The 17,239-nt window shown below is 46.9% G+C and overlaps 1 protein-coding gene across 4 annotated transcripts in view; it reads left to right on the top strand.

The window, feature by feature from the left end:
• Window positions 1-7,156, top strand: part of ITPR2 (inositol 1,4,5-trisphosphate receptor type 2) — a 268,298-nt gene extending 261,142 nt beyond the window's left edge. For all 4 annotated transcript variants that reach the window (XM_055809374.1, XM_055809373.1, XM_055809376.1 and 1 more), the window contains 2 exons: window positions 2,068-2,229; window positions 3,473-7,156. In XM_055809374.1, coding sequence (XP_055665349.1) covers window positions 2,068-2,229; window positions 3,473-3,559 — 249 coding nt within the window. In that variant the 3' untranslated portion in view covers window positions 3,560-7,156. The remainder of the gene's footprint in view (window positions 1-2,067; window positions 2,230-3,472) is intronic.
• Window positions 7,157-17,239: the final 10,083 nt, after the last annotated feature.

The following is a 17,239-nucleotide window of genomic DNA, read 5'->3' as shown; positions in this document are numbered from 1 at the left end:
TCGGAGCGTACTCGTGGAAAATGAATGCTGGTCTTGTAAGCAGAAGTGCATGCAGCAGAAATAGGAGTCTACCGCTCTGCGTGTCAGCTGGGGATATCCAGCAGTGAGGGTCACGTGCGCTCCTTTCAAGCTCACCAGCAGAGCTGGTGAAAACAGGTTTTGATTTGAATGAGTTATGACCCATTGAAAATGGCATCATGCGTAACCACAGTAAATTGTCATAATGAGATCACGAGGCTCAGAAAGTGGGCAGCAAGGAAAGAGGCCTCATTCCACCAGTGTACACGGCTGACAGCCCTGGGCTGCAAAATGCAGCGGAGGGGCACAGTCTTATTCCCTGAACATCTTGTCAGTTTAGCAACAGGTCCAGAGGTTGCACAGCCAGACAAAAGTTCATGCGAAGTTTTGAGTTAAAAAGGAGGAAACAAGCCAAAATTCTTATGGCTTTGTGTTTAGTCTTATCCAGAGGGGACTAGCCTAATGCAAATAGTGGAAAAACATGAATAGCTTAAGTGCTTCCATGCTTACTGAGGGTTAGCTTGGTTGTTTCTAAACCAGGTTGCTGTAGGAGGGGAGGGTTTGGTGCTCGGGACAGAGCACTACATAGCTGAAAGCAACTCTCCCTGGCAGCATGATAAAGCTGTATTCACTTGGTGCATCCCTGGGCTTACAGCTCTGCCAGGTCATGTGTGGACCCTGCTCAGATATGGCTGCCCTGGGCTGGAAATAACTGCAGAATCATTGCTGGCTCTTCTGTTTTCATGGTGAGGCAAAGTCTGCAACTACAATAAGTCCGATGCACTTAAAACTTAAAACTTAAAAAAAAAAAAAAAACCAAATACCGAGCCCGGACAACATAAGTAGCTCTTGCCTGCCAGGAGTCTTGTAAGTGGACTTCTGGAAAGAACTCCTTTTCTTTCCTCCTTTTTGATACAGTGCTATTTGTGTGGGGCCATTCACAGCACAAGAGACTAGAAGAAACACACACCAACTCATTCCATTTCTCTTCTAAAGTCATCGAGTGCACTTGTCCGTAGAGGCCCACTGAAAAACACCATGCATATGATCTAACCACATCCTCCCACTCTCCCCAAGGTGGAGGACAAAGGTGCACTGGTGTAACGCATCGCCAGCTACCGGACCTGTTTCCTTTGTCTTGTGCCGTAAGGCAAACCGGGTTGCTTGCCACATGGTTGCCACTCCTCCTGGGTTTGCACCCTTGAGTCTCCTCTGTCTGTCACACTTTGCACCCAGGTATCTGTGCCCCTGAGCCATGGAGACAGCTCAGGCTCATGCTGATACACAACACCTTCCTGACTCATATGATCTATTTACAGTATTTTTATTATGATTAATTTCATAGCCTGAGGCCATTAATAGAGAAACACCCAATTCAGTGCTATTCCGTGCAGTGCTTTGTGCTTAGCAGGTAGCCCTTGTCTTGCGTTTACCTGATGTATACAATCGGAATAGCATGCTGAAGCCTAAGCCATTCCCAGGATCCCAATTCTACTGCTGTGGGCAGCTAAATTCAAGGTCCCTCTGCTCTTGCAGTAGTCACGGTTCAGGCCAGTCTGGAGAGGACTCTGGCTTGTCTTGTTTTCCTGATGTTGGCTCGCTGACATTGCTGCAAGGACAGTCAAAATAGATGGAGGCCAGCCAAGCTGAAGAGACAGTGGGGAAATGTGTCCCTGCATACACTTAAAGCGAAGCATGGGAAGCACCCAGGCTTTCCTGGTGCTAGTGTGCCAGAGGAGTCTTCTCAGAGCTGGCCCAGTGGGTGTTTCTGCGTACCAGAGCCACGGGTGAATGTGCCAGCTGCCCACGCTGCCATACAGGTGCAGCTGTTGGGAACAAAGATTTTCCACTTGGTGCCTTCTTTGTAGCTAAGGAGAAGCAAGAATAAAAATCTTTGTGTAAACCACTTCCTGAATTTATTACTTCTTAAGCTCACTTGCTGTGTATCATCCACTGAGTAGAATTCCCAAGTTTTCATTCTCTAGTCTCAGCTTAGTAGCGCTACAGAAACCCCTACTAACATTACTGATTTTTCTAATACCCGTGTAGGAGAAGAATTTGGACTGGTTTCCTCGGATGAGAGCCATGTCCCTGGTTAGCAACGAAGGTGACAGTGAGCAAAACGAAATCAGGAACCTGCAGGAGAGGCTGGAGTCAACCATGAGCCTTGTAAAACAGCTTTCCAGTCAGCTTGCTGAGCTCAAGGAACAGGTAAGTGCCCTGCAGTGGGTAGCAACGTGAGCACGTGCGGGTGAATGCGCTGGCTTTTGTCAGGTCACGGTCAGGACAGTGTTACAAAAAGAGACTTTTGTCTTAGAGAGGTTTTATCTTTCCCTCCAGTAAGCTTTCTGAGTGGATACACTGATACAGGTTTGGAATGAAATTGTCCTTTATTAGTAACAGCAGAGAATGGGTAAGGAGAAAAGCCAGGGGGGAATTCATTATGAAATCCTCCTCCCTGTGAGTGCGAGGACAGAGGGAAAACTGCAGAAGCGATGACAGGCTTTGCATATGCAGGTACTGCATAACCCGGCAATAAAAAAGGTGTCACATCAGAAATAGCTGCGTACTGATGAGAACTGGTAGAAAAGCCTTCTGAATCCAACACTTGGATCTTTTCCCCCTGGATTTTCCCCCCCAGTAAGAATCTCAACAGCGCTGTTGTGAAAACAATCTGCCCAGCCTGTTGCTTTGCTTTTGTCACCCTTGTCTTTGTGCCCCTCTCACGGCTCCCTGTGCTCTCCTGTAATGGAGCACAAGCTGCTGCCCTCCCTTAAAGCCCTGCTCCTGCCTAAATTATGTTTTCTCTCGCTTCAGGTTCAAAAGGCCAGCGCCTTTTTTGCTAAAGATTCTGGTCACCTCTGGTTTGCTCATTACAGTTTCAGAAAAGCATCTTTGTGTTTTCTTTATGGGAAGCACTTCAGTGGCATCAACAGTTATTTAATTATCCCCCTTCAAATCTCTCCTTAAAACTTTTTTCCCTGTGAAAAACTCAACAAAGGTTTAGGCTGGATGTGCTGAGACCGTTGCTTATTGTGCTTACCCACACTGTCCTGGCGGGGGTTTTTCATCCCCCTCTAGCTCAATCTGTTCTCTCCTGGCTTAAATTTAAACCCTCTGTGGATCGGACAGTCTTTTAATTCTGTGATTGTACAGCACCAAGTGCAAATGCTGACCCTCTGCAGGGCTACACAACATGATATCAGCACAAGTAATGCACTGTAAAACCTGCCAGTGGATAAGAATAATGTACAATTGAGAATAAAATGTCCATACTTTGCAGGGAACAGATCTCCCACTTCAAAGGCATCTCTTACTTGTAATTTTCAATGCTGAAGAAAAGAATTCCACTCCCTGTTGTTTTGCTTATATGTATCTTGCTCTGTGACTGCTAAATAATAGTAAAAAGAAAAAAAATAATCTCAACTTGTCTCTCTCTGCTTTTCCACCTTAGATGACAGAACAAAGGAAGAATAAGCAGAGGCTGGGCTTTCTTGGATCAAACACACCCCATGTGAATCATCACATGCCACCACCCTGATACCACGGGGAGAAGCCGTGACTAGCCTTTCATCAGTATTCCTGCTTTATTATAGAATAAAAAACTGAGATTGAGAGGAGTGAACAGTGCCTATTGTTACAAAGTTAAAAACAACCAAGTGCCAAGATGTTAAGTGGTTTAGCTCTGGGAACAATTTGTAGCTGTTTTTCATGGTTGAAAGGGACCACAACCTAGAATGCAAGAGATACAAGGGAGCTCGTTTGTATTCATTCATGGGGCCGACTCAGCTGCATTTGGGCTCTGACACTCGCCGGCTTCGGTGGGAGCTGCCGCATGCAACGGAGATCGGGGCAGCGTTTGGCCGCGTCCTTAGAGCTGCCTTCAGGCTTCTCGCTAAAGCGCTGGGATAACCAAGATGAGCAGAAGAAGGAGAAACGTTTATTAACGCAAATACAGCAGCCTGGTTCAGAATCAATAGAAGTGGGTTCTGGCTTATTTACCGAATAGCAACATTAGTCATATTTGCTTGGCATTTACTATTTTTTAATTACCGTAAATATGTCAGTTGGGTAAGCAGTAATGTTGCTTCAAGTAACTTCTACTAGGAGGGAAAGGGGAGAAACCTCAAAAAAATGGAGAAAAAAAGAGAAAAAGAGAAGGAAAAGAACAGAAAAAGAGTTGCAAAGAGAAACATTAACGCTTTTGAATTTTAGCTGTCACCATGCAATTTTTTATTTATAACATGGAGCACAATGGATCTACAGCTGTGGGAATGTTATGCACATAACACTGACAACATAACTGGAAGTGATTTCTTTCTCCTGGCTTCAGATGTTCTCGATTAATGTGGCCATGAGATTTCACATACTGAGGAGTTAAACTGTGTTTTAAATTCAAGTTCCAATGAGGGATTAAGGAAAAAAAAAATCATACCTGTAGTTTGAAGCATGTATGAGATTTTATTTTTCTGAAAAAGCTTAGAAATGCCTTTCTCTACGGAGCTGTAATGATGTCATTACCTTCCATAAACTCGTCTTCAGCAAGAGTCGACTTGAGTCAGTAAGCACCGTATTCTGCCAGTGACCTTCCGAGCTAAGGGTCATGCATGGGCTTATGCCTTTGCCTGCCCTTCCCGCTTCCAGGGGCTTGCAGGACTGGCCTGGCTGGTGGGAGACGGGGGGCAGTGGCAGAGACGCTCCCTCCAGCTCCGGGCTCCGCAGCCGAGTCAGCTGTACAGGTTTCTGCTGTGTCCTGTATTTCTTGGCATGGCTTTAAAGGAAAAGTTACAGGGTTTCCACAGAGCCCAAGAGGGCTCTTCTCTCCTTTAGGAGAAGATTTTTAAGGCACAAATGGGAGTTGTGGTCCCACTTCACTTTCATTTTCAGTGGATTTTGGTTACCTAATTGTACTTGTTGCATTTGAAAATGCACCTCTGTTACATGGAGTCACTTTTTAAACCAAAATATTTTTACAATTATTTTCCCCTTGTAACATTTCCGTTTTATTATAAAAGCCATTTTGAGCAAAGGTTAAAATCTTACTGGCTCCTCTATTTCTGGTTTCTGCCTGAAGAAATGCTTTTCTCTTATTTAAGGCACAATTCAAACTAACAAACCTAGAGGAAAGGGAAGGAAGGGGCATCTCCCTCTCTTCATTCCAAATTCATACCTGTTCTTGGAAGCCGTCTCTTTTTTTGTGCCAGTGGGGTGGCTGGATAAAAATAATATACTTTAGGGTCTGATTCTTCTACCATTAAAACATTTCCCATTGGCTTCAATTGCGTCCTTCGAAAATACTGTGTGGAAAGCAGGGATTTGACTATTCTGTTGACTTTCCTTTAGTCTAGAGAGCATCCTGGTTGTGAGAGGTGATGGTCATTTCCAGCTTTAGGGTCTGTTTTTCCTGTAAGAAATTCTCAGTTCTCCCAAATCCAGCCGGTGCTCAGCCCCCATGTGCTAAGGTGAAGAGCAAGTGGTGGTTACCAGAAATGGCACAAGGCCAATGAAAGCAAGCGGTGGGATACAACATTTTCTACAGCTTCTCTGCTGGTGGGCTCACAGCCTTGCTGCTGCCAGACATCAGCTGCTTCCCAGGCAGAGGGAGTGCATGGAGGCAACAGGAGCTGGGTTCATCTGGTTGATGCTGTGTGTTTGCTTCTGAGGCTGGAGTAACCTTTCCCACTCCAAAGACCAGACAACAGTCTGGTCTTTGGAGAGCAGAGCAGATGTGGCTGTGGCATGGGGAGCTGATGGTAGGAAAGCTGCTAAGTTGAAGCAGAATACAGAAAAGCAGTTGTTTTCAATGAACAGCTGAGATATTTTAGGAATAAAGCTTGGAGTGTGCCTTTCCTTCATGCTTACTGTGTATGAGGTCTCAATGCTACTGGTCCAGCATCGCTGTGGTGGTGAAAACCCCTTCCATAAGCCTCATCTGTCAGTGAGGATGGGGCTTCACGTACCCGTTAGTGTTCAGCACCAAGAGACTCGGAGTGAATCGGCTCCAGGAGTTTGCATCAGCCACGTGCTGTGCCGTAACCAGCCGCCGGTGTAAGATAAAGCCAGATTTGCCTCTGACTAGGCGTACTGTACATCGCAAAGCCAGAGGAGTCGCACGCAAACGTAAAGTCAGCAGTAAGCTGGTAGAAAATCAGACCCTGCAGCTGTATTAATTCAAATTAGTTTATGCAGTTCATCAGATCTAGTCACAGCTTCTGTTTCAACAGCAATTTCCTCTTCCTCACATATGTGGTTATTAGAGGCATAAAGCACAGTTTAATGATAAGATAAATTAAACGATCGTTATTTATTGGAGGGTGGGCAGTAAGCTAATACTGGAAGCGGTTGGCACTTTTCTTGTTTACGCTCAGAAAAAGCAGCTGAACCGCTGCACGTCAAGGGAGGTTTCTGCTGTTGGAGCTGGAAAAACTTGAGACTCGATGCATGTGTGCCCCGAGCTCAGGCCTGCAGTTGCATGCTGCTGGTGCTCTCTCTTGTCTCACACCCCAAACAACATACCCGAGGCTCAAGAGCCCAAATACTGCTCTTCAGAAGCGGGAGCTACAACATCAAAAGCAAAGAGCTAACAGATGCCGATTAGCCTTTGCCACAGTGCCTTTCTGCTATTGATAGCTTCCAAGAGACCTCCATAATCAATAACAGTAGGTGATGCTACTTGCACAGATTGTAAATATATTTCACTGAGCATTTTGACATTTTTGCTGATTCTGTCAAAACTTAGGCCCTGCCCTGATCTCATCTGTGTGAGCAGTCTGTACACTCACACGTGGTAACTTAAAAATGTAAGACTTCCTACATGAATTGTAGTTGCAGGGCCAGAGCCCAGACCTTAAAGATTGTGAAATATCCCCATCAATGAGTTTATAACAAAAATGATTGGTTTATACATATATTTATATGTATATCTTTGTTTAATGCAGCTGGTGTATCTTCTTCTTAGGCAAGGATCATTTACCTTACCTATTTATATGAAATGATTGCAAAGAAGTTGAAATATCTAAGAGCTTTTAATGCCTCAGAGGGATTTATAATTATAAACTCCTTGACAGTTAAAATCTACTTAAGTAAATATGTCCATGCTGCTGAATGTAACTTTTAATAAAGTGTGTCATTTTATACATGCCTGTCTCACTTATTCTTGGTGTTAAGGTGTGGGGAAATGTGTGTTGCTGAGCTGAAGACCATTGGGAAACCCGGGCTGGTTGTCTTGCATGAGGGACCAGGCTGTGGGTGTGCATCCATTTGTTCTGAGCAACAAAGCAGATGGCATCGGTACAGTCCTGAATGGACGGAGGCTGAATCCACAAACGAAAGCGAGGATTTGTTTTATTTTAGACATAGATTGTTCTATTCGGGAGAATGGGTCACATTGCCACCGTTCCTGAAGGCTGGGCTTAATTTGCTCAAGTGATTTTGTTTAGTCCGTAACTGGCAGGCCAGGGGCAGCCCTGGTGGAAGGTGGGCAGGCGCAAGGATGGCGAAGGATGTGTCACCGATGAGGGGGGCACAGGCTCAAGGCGAACAGCCTCGGGGTTTTCTGCCGGTGCCTGAGGCACATTAGCTCGGCACCAGGGGAAGCTCTCACTGCCTCCTTGGGTCTGGCATGAGGAGTCAACAACTCACTGCAAGGCTTTGAGCATTCTGAGAGCATCACGTATTGCAGTCAGCAGGACTGAGGTGACATCCCCGTGTCTCCATGTCCCTCTGGGGAGCACAGGGCAGGCCCAGCAGGGCTGTCAGCCAACCGTGCTTGCGAGCAGCAGAGAGCATGTGGTGCGCACGCCTGTGCACATGCCTGTGCATGGGATCTGTGGCTGCACCAGGCCATGGCCTTCCAGGACAGAACTGCTGGTGGCACGTAGGAGCCTCTCACTGCCCGTCACGTGTTCCCGGTGCCACCCCAAGAATTTAATTTTGGAAACCCAGCCCTCAAATGACACAAATGCAGAGGTTAAAGGCTTGAAGGCTTGATGTGATTTCTCTTAATAGGGTGTGGGCTTTTGTGTATGTGTGTGGGTTTTGTGTGCTTCCCCCCCCCCCCTTTTTTTCCCCCTTTTTTTCATGTTTTCAGTGTAGCTCCTTCAAGCAGCATGGAGAGAGAGACTGGGTGTTTTCCCCTCTCTTCTAGGTGACAGGATCGAGGAAGACAAACAGCCCAAAGGCACCGTCTCTCTAAACTGAGACAACTTGGGCTGAGGAAATCTGTGGTCTTGTGCAAAAAGGAAGAGCCCTACAAACCTGTGACAGGAGAACTATGACATACAAGTGCTTTTTTGTTTCCCAGCTGTGTTTATTACAGAAAGTCAATATTTATGAGGAAAAGAATGAGGCCTTTTCTGAGTGAGAAAAAGCCTGCTAATTAATTAATAAGAAAAAAACTATTAAATAGAGCATGCTGTTGCTTCTGTGCACTTGTATACCAACCTGCTGAGGTTTTGAGTAGAATTAACTTTCTTTTCTGTTCTCTGGTATGATTTTAAGGTTAAATAGCAAGGAGCTTGTTGCTACTATGCTTCTTAGGTTGTTCCGCAAAAAGAATGTCCTAAGAGAAAGTGGGGTTTCATACAGTAAACTTTCAACCTAAGATTACAGTCATCTTTAAAAACAAAAAGCCCCCCAGACCAGAATTAATCTCCTAAGCCCAAATGGGAACAGTTTTACATACAGAACTGAGTACCTAATGCTGAGGCTTCTTGTTTTTAAAATGTTTTCCCCAAAGGTACATTTTCATTCAAAAGGCGTTTCAGGGAGCAAACGTCTCCCTCGGCATCAGCCACGCAGACGTCAGCAAGCTCTCGCCAGTGTGGCCTATGAGCAAATTCAGCTCCTCTGGTTCCACCGTCACTGCTGCTGTGACAAAAGCATCTGCAGGCGAGGATGTTTTCTTTGGAAAGAGCATGCCTGTTTTCTGGGGAGGGCTGCCAAGTTTATTTTTAAGTGCAGAAAACTGAGATTTAAGGCTGCTAACCTCTCCGCTGTCCTGGGATGCCCGCAGGAGCAACCAGCAGTGTGATTCCTGTTTGCAGGCACCTGTACTGAACGTCCCATATTTGCACAGAATCAACCCAAATGACTCAAAAGAAACTTGAGCTCCAGGGATTTTAAATGTGGAGTAGTGTATTGCTATCATCAGTTCACACTTGCCCGCTCTATTTATATGCTGTGCTTTTTTAGTCTGAAGCAGGAAGCTGCAAGGCACAAGACTAACAGCCTTTATAACTTTGCTAGTTCAATGTGTTTCTCTTGCTGCGAACAGCCAAATTACCCTTTTTGTTTTGTACAATAGGCTTTTACTCCGTGACACCCATCTCTCTCCACATCTCCACCTTCCCCTGCTGCCGCTCAGGTAAGGTGAGACCTGGGCACATCCAGAGCCACAGGCTGTTAACTGAGAAGCCAAACCCCTAACACAAATCTGTAGGAGCGTGGTCAAACTGGCAGTGTCTTGTCCTTATGACTTTAATAACCCTGTTTAAATGTCGTAGATCGCGTTGTCAGCTAACACATTTAGTATCTGACTTGGTACAAGCAGGAATATTTTTTAACAGCCCTTCTTGTGGTAAGTTATTGCACAATCTTCAACCCCTTGGCTGGAGTTTGAAGCCATCTATAGCCTGTTAAACAAACTGCAGAGATGCCAAAGCTGATGTGAAGAGATGAACAGCTTCTGTTCCAAATTTTAACCTAATCTGCTGCAAGAAAACTGTGCCCCAGTGACGGGAGCCAGCTGAGATCCATTGCCTGAGCCAGGCTGAGCCCCAGCCCTGCAGTGGCTTGCAGTAGACAAGGGCATCGTTGCAGCCGTGGCATTGCCTTGGGAAGCAGGGAGCAGGGCTGTTGCGGCAGCCGGTGGCGGAGAAGCCACATGGCCTTTGCTGAGGCAACGCTCACACCCATGTGCAAGGCTGTGGGGTCAACGGAGGCATTGCTTTAGGTGGGCCCTGTCACCCACCCACCCCACCCCCCACTCAAAACCCTGCAATTTCATCCAGATGGCGAGAGCGGTGTGGGGATCCAGTAACAGCCCAAAGGCTCCAAATCGCTTTATAAAATATTCCCTTCTGGCCCTCAAAGTCTGTAACATGCTCTATGGGCTTTGTTCCCAATACACTGAGTTGCCACGTAAACCATGGACTCTGGCATGTCGTCACCATTTTGGGTAATGGCCTTCAACTGTGGTACGTCAACCTGAGTTTCACAATCCTTTCCTAAGAGTTTGCTCTCTTACCAAAGATACAAGGGAATATTCACTCGCCTTTTCCTCCCTGCCCCGTCAGCATTACGGCATGAACCATCCAAGGAACTGTGTTAACTCGGGCACCGTTACGGAGACCCGCAGTTGTGTTCAGCAGAGCGCAGGGCAACTTTGAAACAGGGTTAAAAAAAAAAATAAATCTGTCTTGAGTTGGTGTTGGATGATGGCAGCTGGCTTCAAGTTTGTTGGGCTTTTTTTCAAGTCTTCAAGTCTGGCTGGCTTTGAGGTTGGTTCAGACCCATTTGTAGCCCACCAGGGAGCTGCAACAGTGGCTCTATCTGGCATGAATGTTTTCACCCTAACTTGATAAAGACCACAGGATTCTTGGTGCCTCAAAAAAACCCTCCCAACCTTTCATCTTTCTGTTTTAAGAGTTAAGGGTGCATGTGTTATGTATGAGCGTGTGTGGTTTGTGCACATGCAACTCAATCTGAGGGTATTTGGGAACACTGGCATGCAGAAATAAGGACAGGCTGGCTGCAGACCTAAACAAGCAGAGCAGCTGGTGTGAGCACTGCTGTCCCATGGGAAATGCAGATTTTTCTGCCTGTGGCAGGACTGCGCTGCTGAAGGAGAAGAGGAGTCAAGACAGAAGAGTTCAGTCCCTGGAGCCATTGTGCTTTTCCCATACAAGCATAAACATCTGCCCAGGTCCCTGGTTGCTCAGCTGGGACATGGGAAGATGCTAGCGGGGATATCATGCATCTAGCCAAAGACCATGAGAGTCGTAAATGTGATGTGTTACAGATACAAGTTATGCAGAAAAAGAAAGGGAAGGAAGGAAAGTTCAAGGGAAGGTCTCAAGGGTACAGGAAAATGTTGTCAGAAATGGTGATTTTACTGGTGGGATTTACTAAAAGTTTACTTTTGAGTTATTGTAAAGAGTTAAGTGTTATATCAGAAGCTGACTGTCCATGTCTTTGTCAATCTTGGTGTCTTTTCAGAAGAGAGGAGTTAGCCAGAAGCTACCCATCCAGTGAAAGGCCTGTTACTTGGGGTCCTTGGTCTGTGAAATTTGGTTTTTTGAAGTTTGCCCACAGCACCTCACTTGGGATGAGTGCTCTTTTACATGGTTAGCACAAATCTAAATAAATACAGAAATATAAACTGAGCTGGAAATTTACTGAGTACAAGCTGTCTTGCAAAATTGACTGTTTCCTGGCTCTGGATGGGATGGAAATACCACAAAACTAGCTTCTCTCATAGTAACGTGATACTTCTGCTTCCGGGCTCAGCTGAAAGCAGGAGGTGGAAGCATGTACAAGAGAGGAAAAAGCAAAAGCAAATGATAACCAAGCTTATTTTTAACATGGCAAAATGGAACTATTAATTAGAAAGATCCAAGCAGCCACTGTGATCATCTGCTTAAACATCTTGTATAGTGCGGGCCATAGAGTTTTATCCATCTGCTTCTCTCTAAGCTGTGGCATAGGGCTAGAAAAGTTAGCTAAGCTGGCTTGGAAGTCTTCATGTAAGACATGGGGTGTATGTGCTAGCTGGTTCTCATCTGGCTGAAACTTCAGCCCAAGTGCTATGTTCAGGTCAAATGAACTTGGTTCCCCATGGGCCATGCTGGTTCCTGTCTTTCCAGGAGAGGGGAATCTAGTCTAATGCAATCTCTGGATGTGAAGCTTATTCTGCAGCACAGACCCCATAATAGCAGTCACACCTCTGAGCACCTGGCCCTGTGGGGTGGCTGGGGCCTTTGGCTGCTGAACCTGTGGAGACAGACCCATGCCCACCTCCCCACCATGCTTATTGCCTGCAAGGCAAGGACGACATGTATAAAGTTGTCTCATGGGTTGAATGTGGCTCAGCTGCACTGATACTGAATCTAGGCAGGTACTGTGGTACCAGACCACTTCTTTTTTTCTCCAAATGCCTTTCATTTTGCCTAGTTTTATTGACAAGAGCTCCCTTTCCAATGGCCTTCCCTCAGCCAGAGGTTCACAGACACAGCTTCCCCTGTCAAGTGATGAATTATCTTATGGGGTCCCTGTAATTTTTCCCCTCTGGCCAAATTTTTGGAGACAGAAATTAGGTCAGCTAAGGTGGCAGGGAGGGGAAAAAAGCACTGTCACCACCGGTAGTAGGTATCCACAGCAATAATACCCATGGTGTCAGCAGCCACATCCTTAGAAGATGATGCTTAAGATGTCAGGACACCACACAGCTCCTCTCCCCTGATCCAACTTCCAGCACAGCACTTCACCTTTCTCAGGGTGGAATGGGGACATCAATGCAACCTGCCTTTGTCACTGCTCACCCAACAGCTCTCAGCAACCCCCTTAAAAGAAAGATCTGCGTCCTCAGGACTGCCCAAGTCCTGGGCCTCCCTCCTGCTTTGGCCAGCAAATGTTGTTTTAACGGCATTTTCTGAGAACTGATTGGGACCACACATGTCCTTCCAGCCAGGCCAGCAAATAACCTTCAGCTAAGTCTGCCCAGGGCTGTTTTGGATCTGGTGATCTGCATTTAGAAATAGTCTTGGTATTTTTAAATGTTGCCTGGAGCCATCTGGTCCCCTCTTCATTTTATGTTTTAATTGTCATTTATAACTTATTATACAAGCTATTCAAAAGCCAGACAGATGCTGGAGGGAAGTGAGCGAGTCCTGGTCTCAAGCGCACTGAAATCTCTGAAAGTCTTTCCTCTGCTTTCAAAGGGCTTGGGGCTGTCACCCCCACCAAGGGAGCGGGAACGGTTGCAGCTCTGCAGGGTCCTGGCCCTGGGACACCCAGGCTGTGCACTGCACATTGCCAGCCTGGGCCGGGGGCTTGCTCTTGGCCAGAGCCAGGCAAGCCCCTGACTTTGCAGGGGAGCCAGTGCCTCGTGGCTGGTCTCACAGACCAAGGCACAAGGAGGTCAACCGATTTGCTCAGGTCACTAGTGCGTGAGCAAATGACTCATCCCAGATTTTCCTGGCTCCTAAACCTTCGCTCAAACCACAAGGCTGCTTAATGACTTAGCAGGGCTCTAAGGAAGTAAGCTATAAATTGCAAATACGCTATGGCTAAATGACTCGCCAAGGTGTTTTCCATGTGCCGTTTATGAATCTATAAGAGCTAACTGGTGCCTGGGAATTACTGACAGGTTGGGGAAAGCAATCTGTTTGATGAAGCAATGGCTTCAGAGGAAAACCCATTTGCTTTGCCCCCTGCTTTGTATCAAAATCTTTCCACCAGCAGCTTTTCAGCCTGACTCCACGCAGTGCCCTGCGCTGTGATCCTGAGGGCAAGTCACCTCTTTTTAGAAATAGGAGCAGTTTCACTGCCTCGGCTTAAACCATCCCAGGTCATAAAGGCATCACCCAAGTCCTGCTCACCCACTGGCTGTCCCAGTGGGGCAGGACTGCCCGAGGGGGGCACTGTGCCCTGGTGCTGAAGTGTCCCCCCAAGCACCTCCGGCTGAAAGTGACATCTCACAGAGGAACAGACATCCCACGTCAGGTTCAAACACACCTGCACGCCTCTCACCAGCACACCAGTGCTGAGAGGATGGGCATATGTTAACCAGCTCAGTCCTGTGGGATGGCTGGAACCACAGCAAAGGTCCTCATTCATTTGAGAGTGATGGCTAAACAAGCTAACCTGTGCTGGGAACTGTGCATCCGCTGCTTGGCGACATCTCAGCCTACTCTGGTGCACCCTGACCCTGCCAACCATCTGAAACTCAGAAGTATTTACTTATAGGAGATGCCTCTTGGTTTTCTCCTGCCAGTTGTGCCGGACTCTGAAAGCAGCCATGGAACCAGTAAGTGAGGAGGGGCAAGAGGGCTGCAAATGCCCCAAGCCAGTCTGCTCTGGCTCCTTAGCACCCTCATAGTATGGAAGTTATTACCACATCACTATTTTAATAATAATCTATTTTATTTCAAATATAAAATAAAACAGGATGCTGAACATCAAGCTGTCCGAATACAGATTATTCCTTTCTTTAAAGGAATCCCTGGACATCAGTGGGCAGACTCAGGGAGTCAGATGCTGCACAGAGAAAACAAGAGATGGGGGCTGAAACCAGCCCCCTCTCAGCCCTGCAACAAGCAGTCCAGCACAGCTGGCACTAATTGGCACTTTCCTTGGCGGCAGATGAAGTACAGAGGAGACAATGGGGCCTGGGCTGGTTTCTCGTGCCTGGAGGTGATCCCCAGCACTGACACCAAAGCCCACGGAAAGCACAGTAAGGAGAAGCTGCAGCTATCACTGTTGCTTCACTCGGAGAAGAGGAGACTGTCAGAGTGTAAGCCCACCTCCACAGGACGTGCAACCAGCACCAGGGGACATCATTGCATGCTCACCAGCACATGTGAAGAGAAAGCAGGGCATGGAGCACGCCGTGCTGCTGGCCACCAGGCACCAGCAGTGGTGTGGCGCTGCTGTGGTAAAGCTTGTGGTCACATTTGCTGGTCATGGGCGGCTGGTCAAACCCATGACCCTCACTGAAACCCTCAGCATCAGGCTTTCCATGGTGTCCCATTCCGGAAACTCACAGCAGGAGGGTAAGGGCTTATGAAAAGCTGTTGTTTTGTGCAATTGTGGCATCGCTTCATGCAGAGCAGGAAAGAAATACAAGCATAAAGCTGTGACACCTGGAACATGATGGGCAGCTAGAAAAGAAAGACAATGGCAAGAAACCTCTTCATAACAGAGTGTAACATGGCAGGGAGGGATAAAGGAAAGGTACCTTTTTTTAAGAAAGAAAATTACCATGTAATTTTCTGGGTTGTATTATAATGGGGATTTTTGTTTGTATAAGCAGTAATTCCATCAGTACCAGATTTTTTGGTGAAAACTATACTCATTATCTTAGACTTATCTATTGACAGCTTAGAGGCACTGTTTTCTTTTGAAATTCACAAACTAACTCAAACAGGGGAAAAAACCCATCCCCACTTTCCAACAAGAAGCGCACCATCGTTAGAAGCACCCTGAGCTTACACTGCACTGAGGCTTCACCCCGGTTACAGCTGCTGCACCATTCCAGCAGTGTCATCTGACCCTGTGTTTAGGATTACCACCTAGGCTGTCCAAAACTTAAGATTTGTTAAAATTATTTCATGCAATACAAGCCAAATAAGTGTGATGATACTCTTTTTGTTTGTCCGCTGGAGCAGGAGCAAGCAGTTTCAGCTTTGGTCCCTTTTCTCTTCCTTCAGTACAACCAGGAGAAGCAGCTGAAGGACTTGGAAGCCACAAGGATGAAGTGAAGGACTTGGGCAGTAACTAGAGACGAGCCGAGGGAAAACAGCTGCAAGCTGGACACCAGCAGACGTGTCTGACCCTGTCCTCAGGGAGCAATAGAGAGGGGTGGTCCTTCACCCTGGGAGGTTCTCAGCACTGCTGGTGCCAGGGATTTGCCTCCCTCTGCGCCTCCAGCACAGCCTGGTGTGACTGTGTTTGTGCTGCAGCTGGAGAAACTGTCCCCTTGCTGGGAGAAGAGGTGCTCAGCAACCTGTCAGGCTAACAAGCTAACAGCTTGCAAATGCATGTTCGTGCTGGAGCTCCCACCCACAGCTCCAGCCACCCAGCCATGCTTTGGCATGGCAAAAGGTGGCCAGGTAAGGGATATAGTGGGGAGCAGTGTCTGCTGCAGCCCCAGAAGCTGATGTCCAGCTTGTGTCGATTTTCCAAGGGCTAACACCCTTCTGCACCTCCCTTTGCAGGGAGGAGACACCAGTTCTTGGCAATTGCACGACTCATGCTTGACCTGTGCCTCAAGGGGTTGCAGCCCAGGACCAGCCCAGCAACAGGACCTGGCCTGGGCTGCTTTCACCTTTATAGCACAGCCATAAAAGCCCACATTGAACTCCCTTCCACCTGTACCAGTCTTGGCATCCCTGGGGATTTTCCTGTAATAATCCTGTCTATGCCATTGACTTATACAATAGCAATTGAGCTTCAAATTTAATTACAGTATAGGAATGAACTGTCACTTGATTGAAGATACTTCCTTGACTATTTATTGAAATAAACAGTCTTACAGGCTTTGCCATTTGAAATGAAGGGACTAGTCACTGGGGTTTCTTTTATGGCTGTGTTTACATCCTTTCTCTCAGGCACAGCACTTCAATGGAATACCAAGCCTTGGCTTCCAAAATGCTCCCAGACACTCTTCTTTCAACCTCCATTGGTTGTGGCTCATGGAGAGTTCCCCATCCATTGCCTCATACCCACAGCCATGAAAAGTTTTTATAGGTCCTGGGCATCACTATTTAAGTACTTTAAACAGGTTTGTATCATGTGGGAATGTCAAGACAAGGGATACAGGTTGGAAAGACACACGTGGTTGTTTTATCCCATGGTTGAACGGAGCCAAGAAAGGTGAAGGAGAGTGTGCTTTTGGACATCACCTTTCCCAGGGGCTGTCTGGGCATGCTGGCCCCCCCATGGGCTCAAGGAATGCTGGGGCACCCCTGGCCCCATGTGTCCCAGAGCCGGGAGTGGGACCCGTTGCCTCAGTCTCTGGAGCTCCTAGCAGGCATCAGGGTTGGTGGGAACAAGGTGCCTCCACATCTTGGAGGGGATGGACTAACAAGAGCCACACGGCTGCATCAAAGCATTTCTGTGAAACATTTTTATCTGGCACTTTCCTTAGTGAAAATAAGGTGCTCAAATTACCCTCTGATATTGGTTATTTGGAAACAACATGGAGGCAGTATTTCCAGCTGTGAGAGCATATGGAAACGTGAGTGTTGGCAGCAGCTTGCTGCCTGCCTGCAGCTGCAGAAACATCAGCTTTCACACTCACTGGCTAAGGGAGAGAAAGCAAAACCTTCAGCACCACTTTGGTCTGAATTCCATTTTCTCACAACCAGTTTTATGTCCAAATAAAAGCAAGCATTCTCCAAATACAGGCTAACAGTTTTGGTTTGTTTGGGGTTTTTTTCCACACTTTGCAGACTCCTTCTGCTCCCTCATTTCAAATCTTCCCTAATTCCCACCCAGCTCA

This window comes from Falco peregrinus, chromosome 6 (genome assembly GCF_023634155.1).
Source record: "Falco peregrinus isolate bFalPer1 chromosome 6, bFalPer1.pri, whole genome shotgun sequence".
NCBI classification, from domain to species: Eukaryota; Metazoa; Chordata; class Aves; order Falconiformes; family Falconidae; genus Falco; species Falco peregrinus.
The sequence above is the reverse complement of the archived record's forward strand: the minus strand, read 5'-3'. Positions and strand labels throughout refer to the sequence as shown.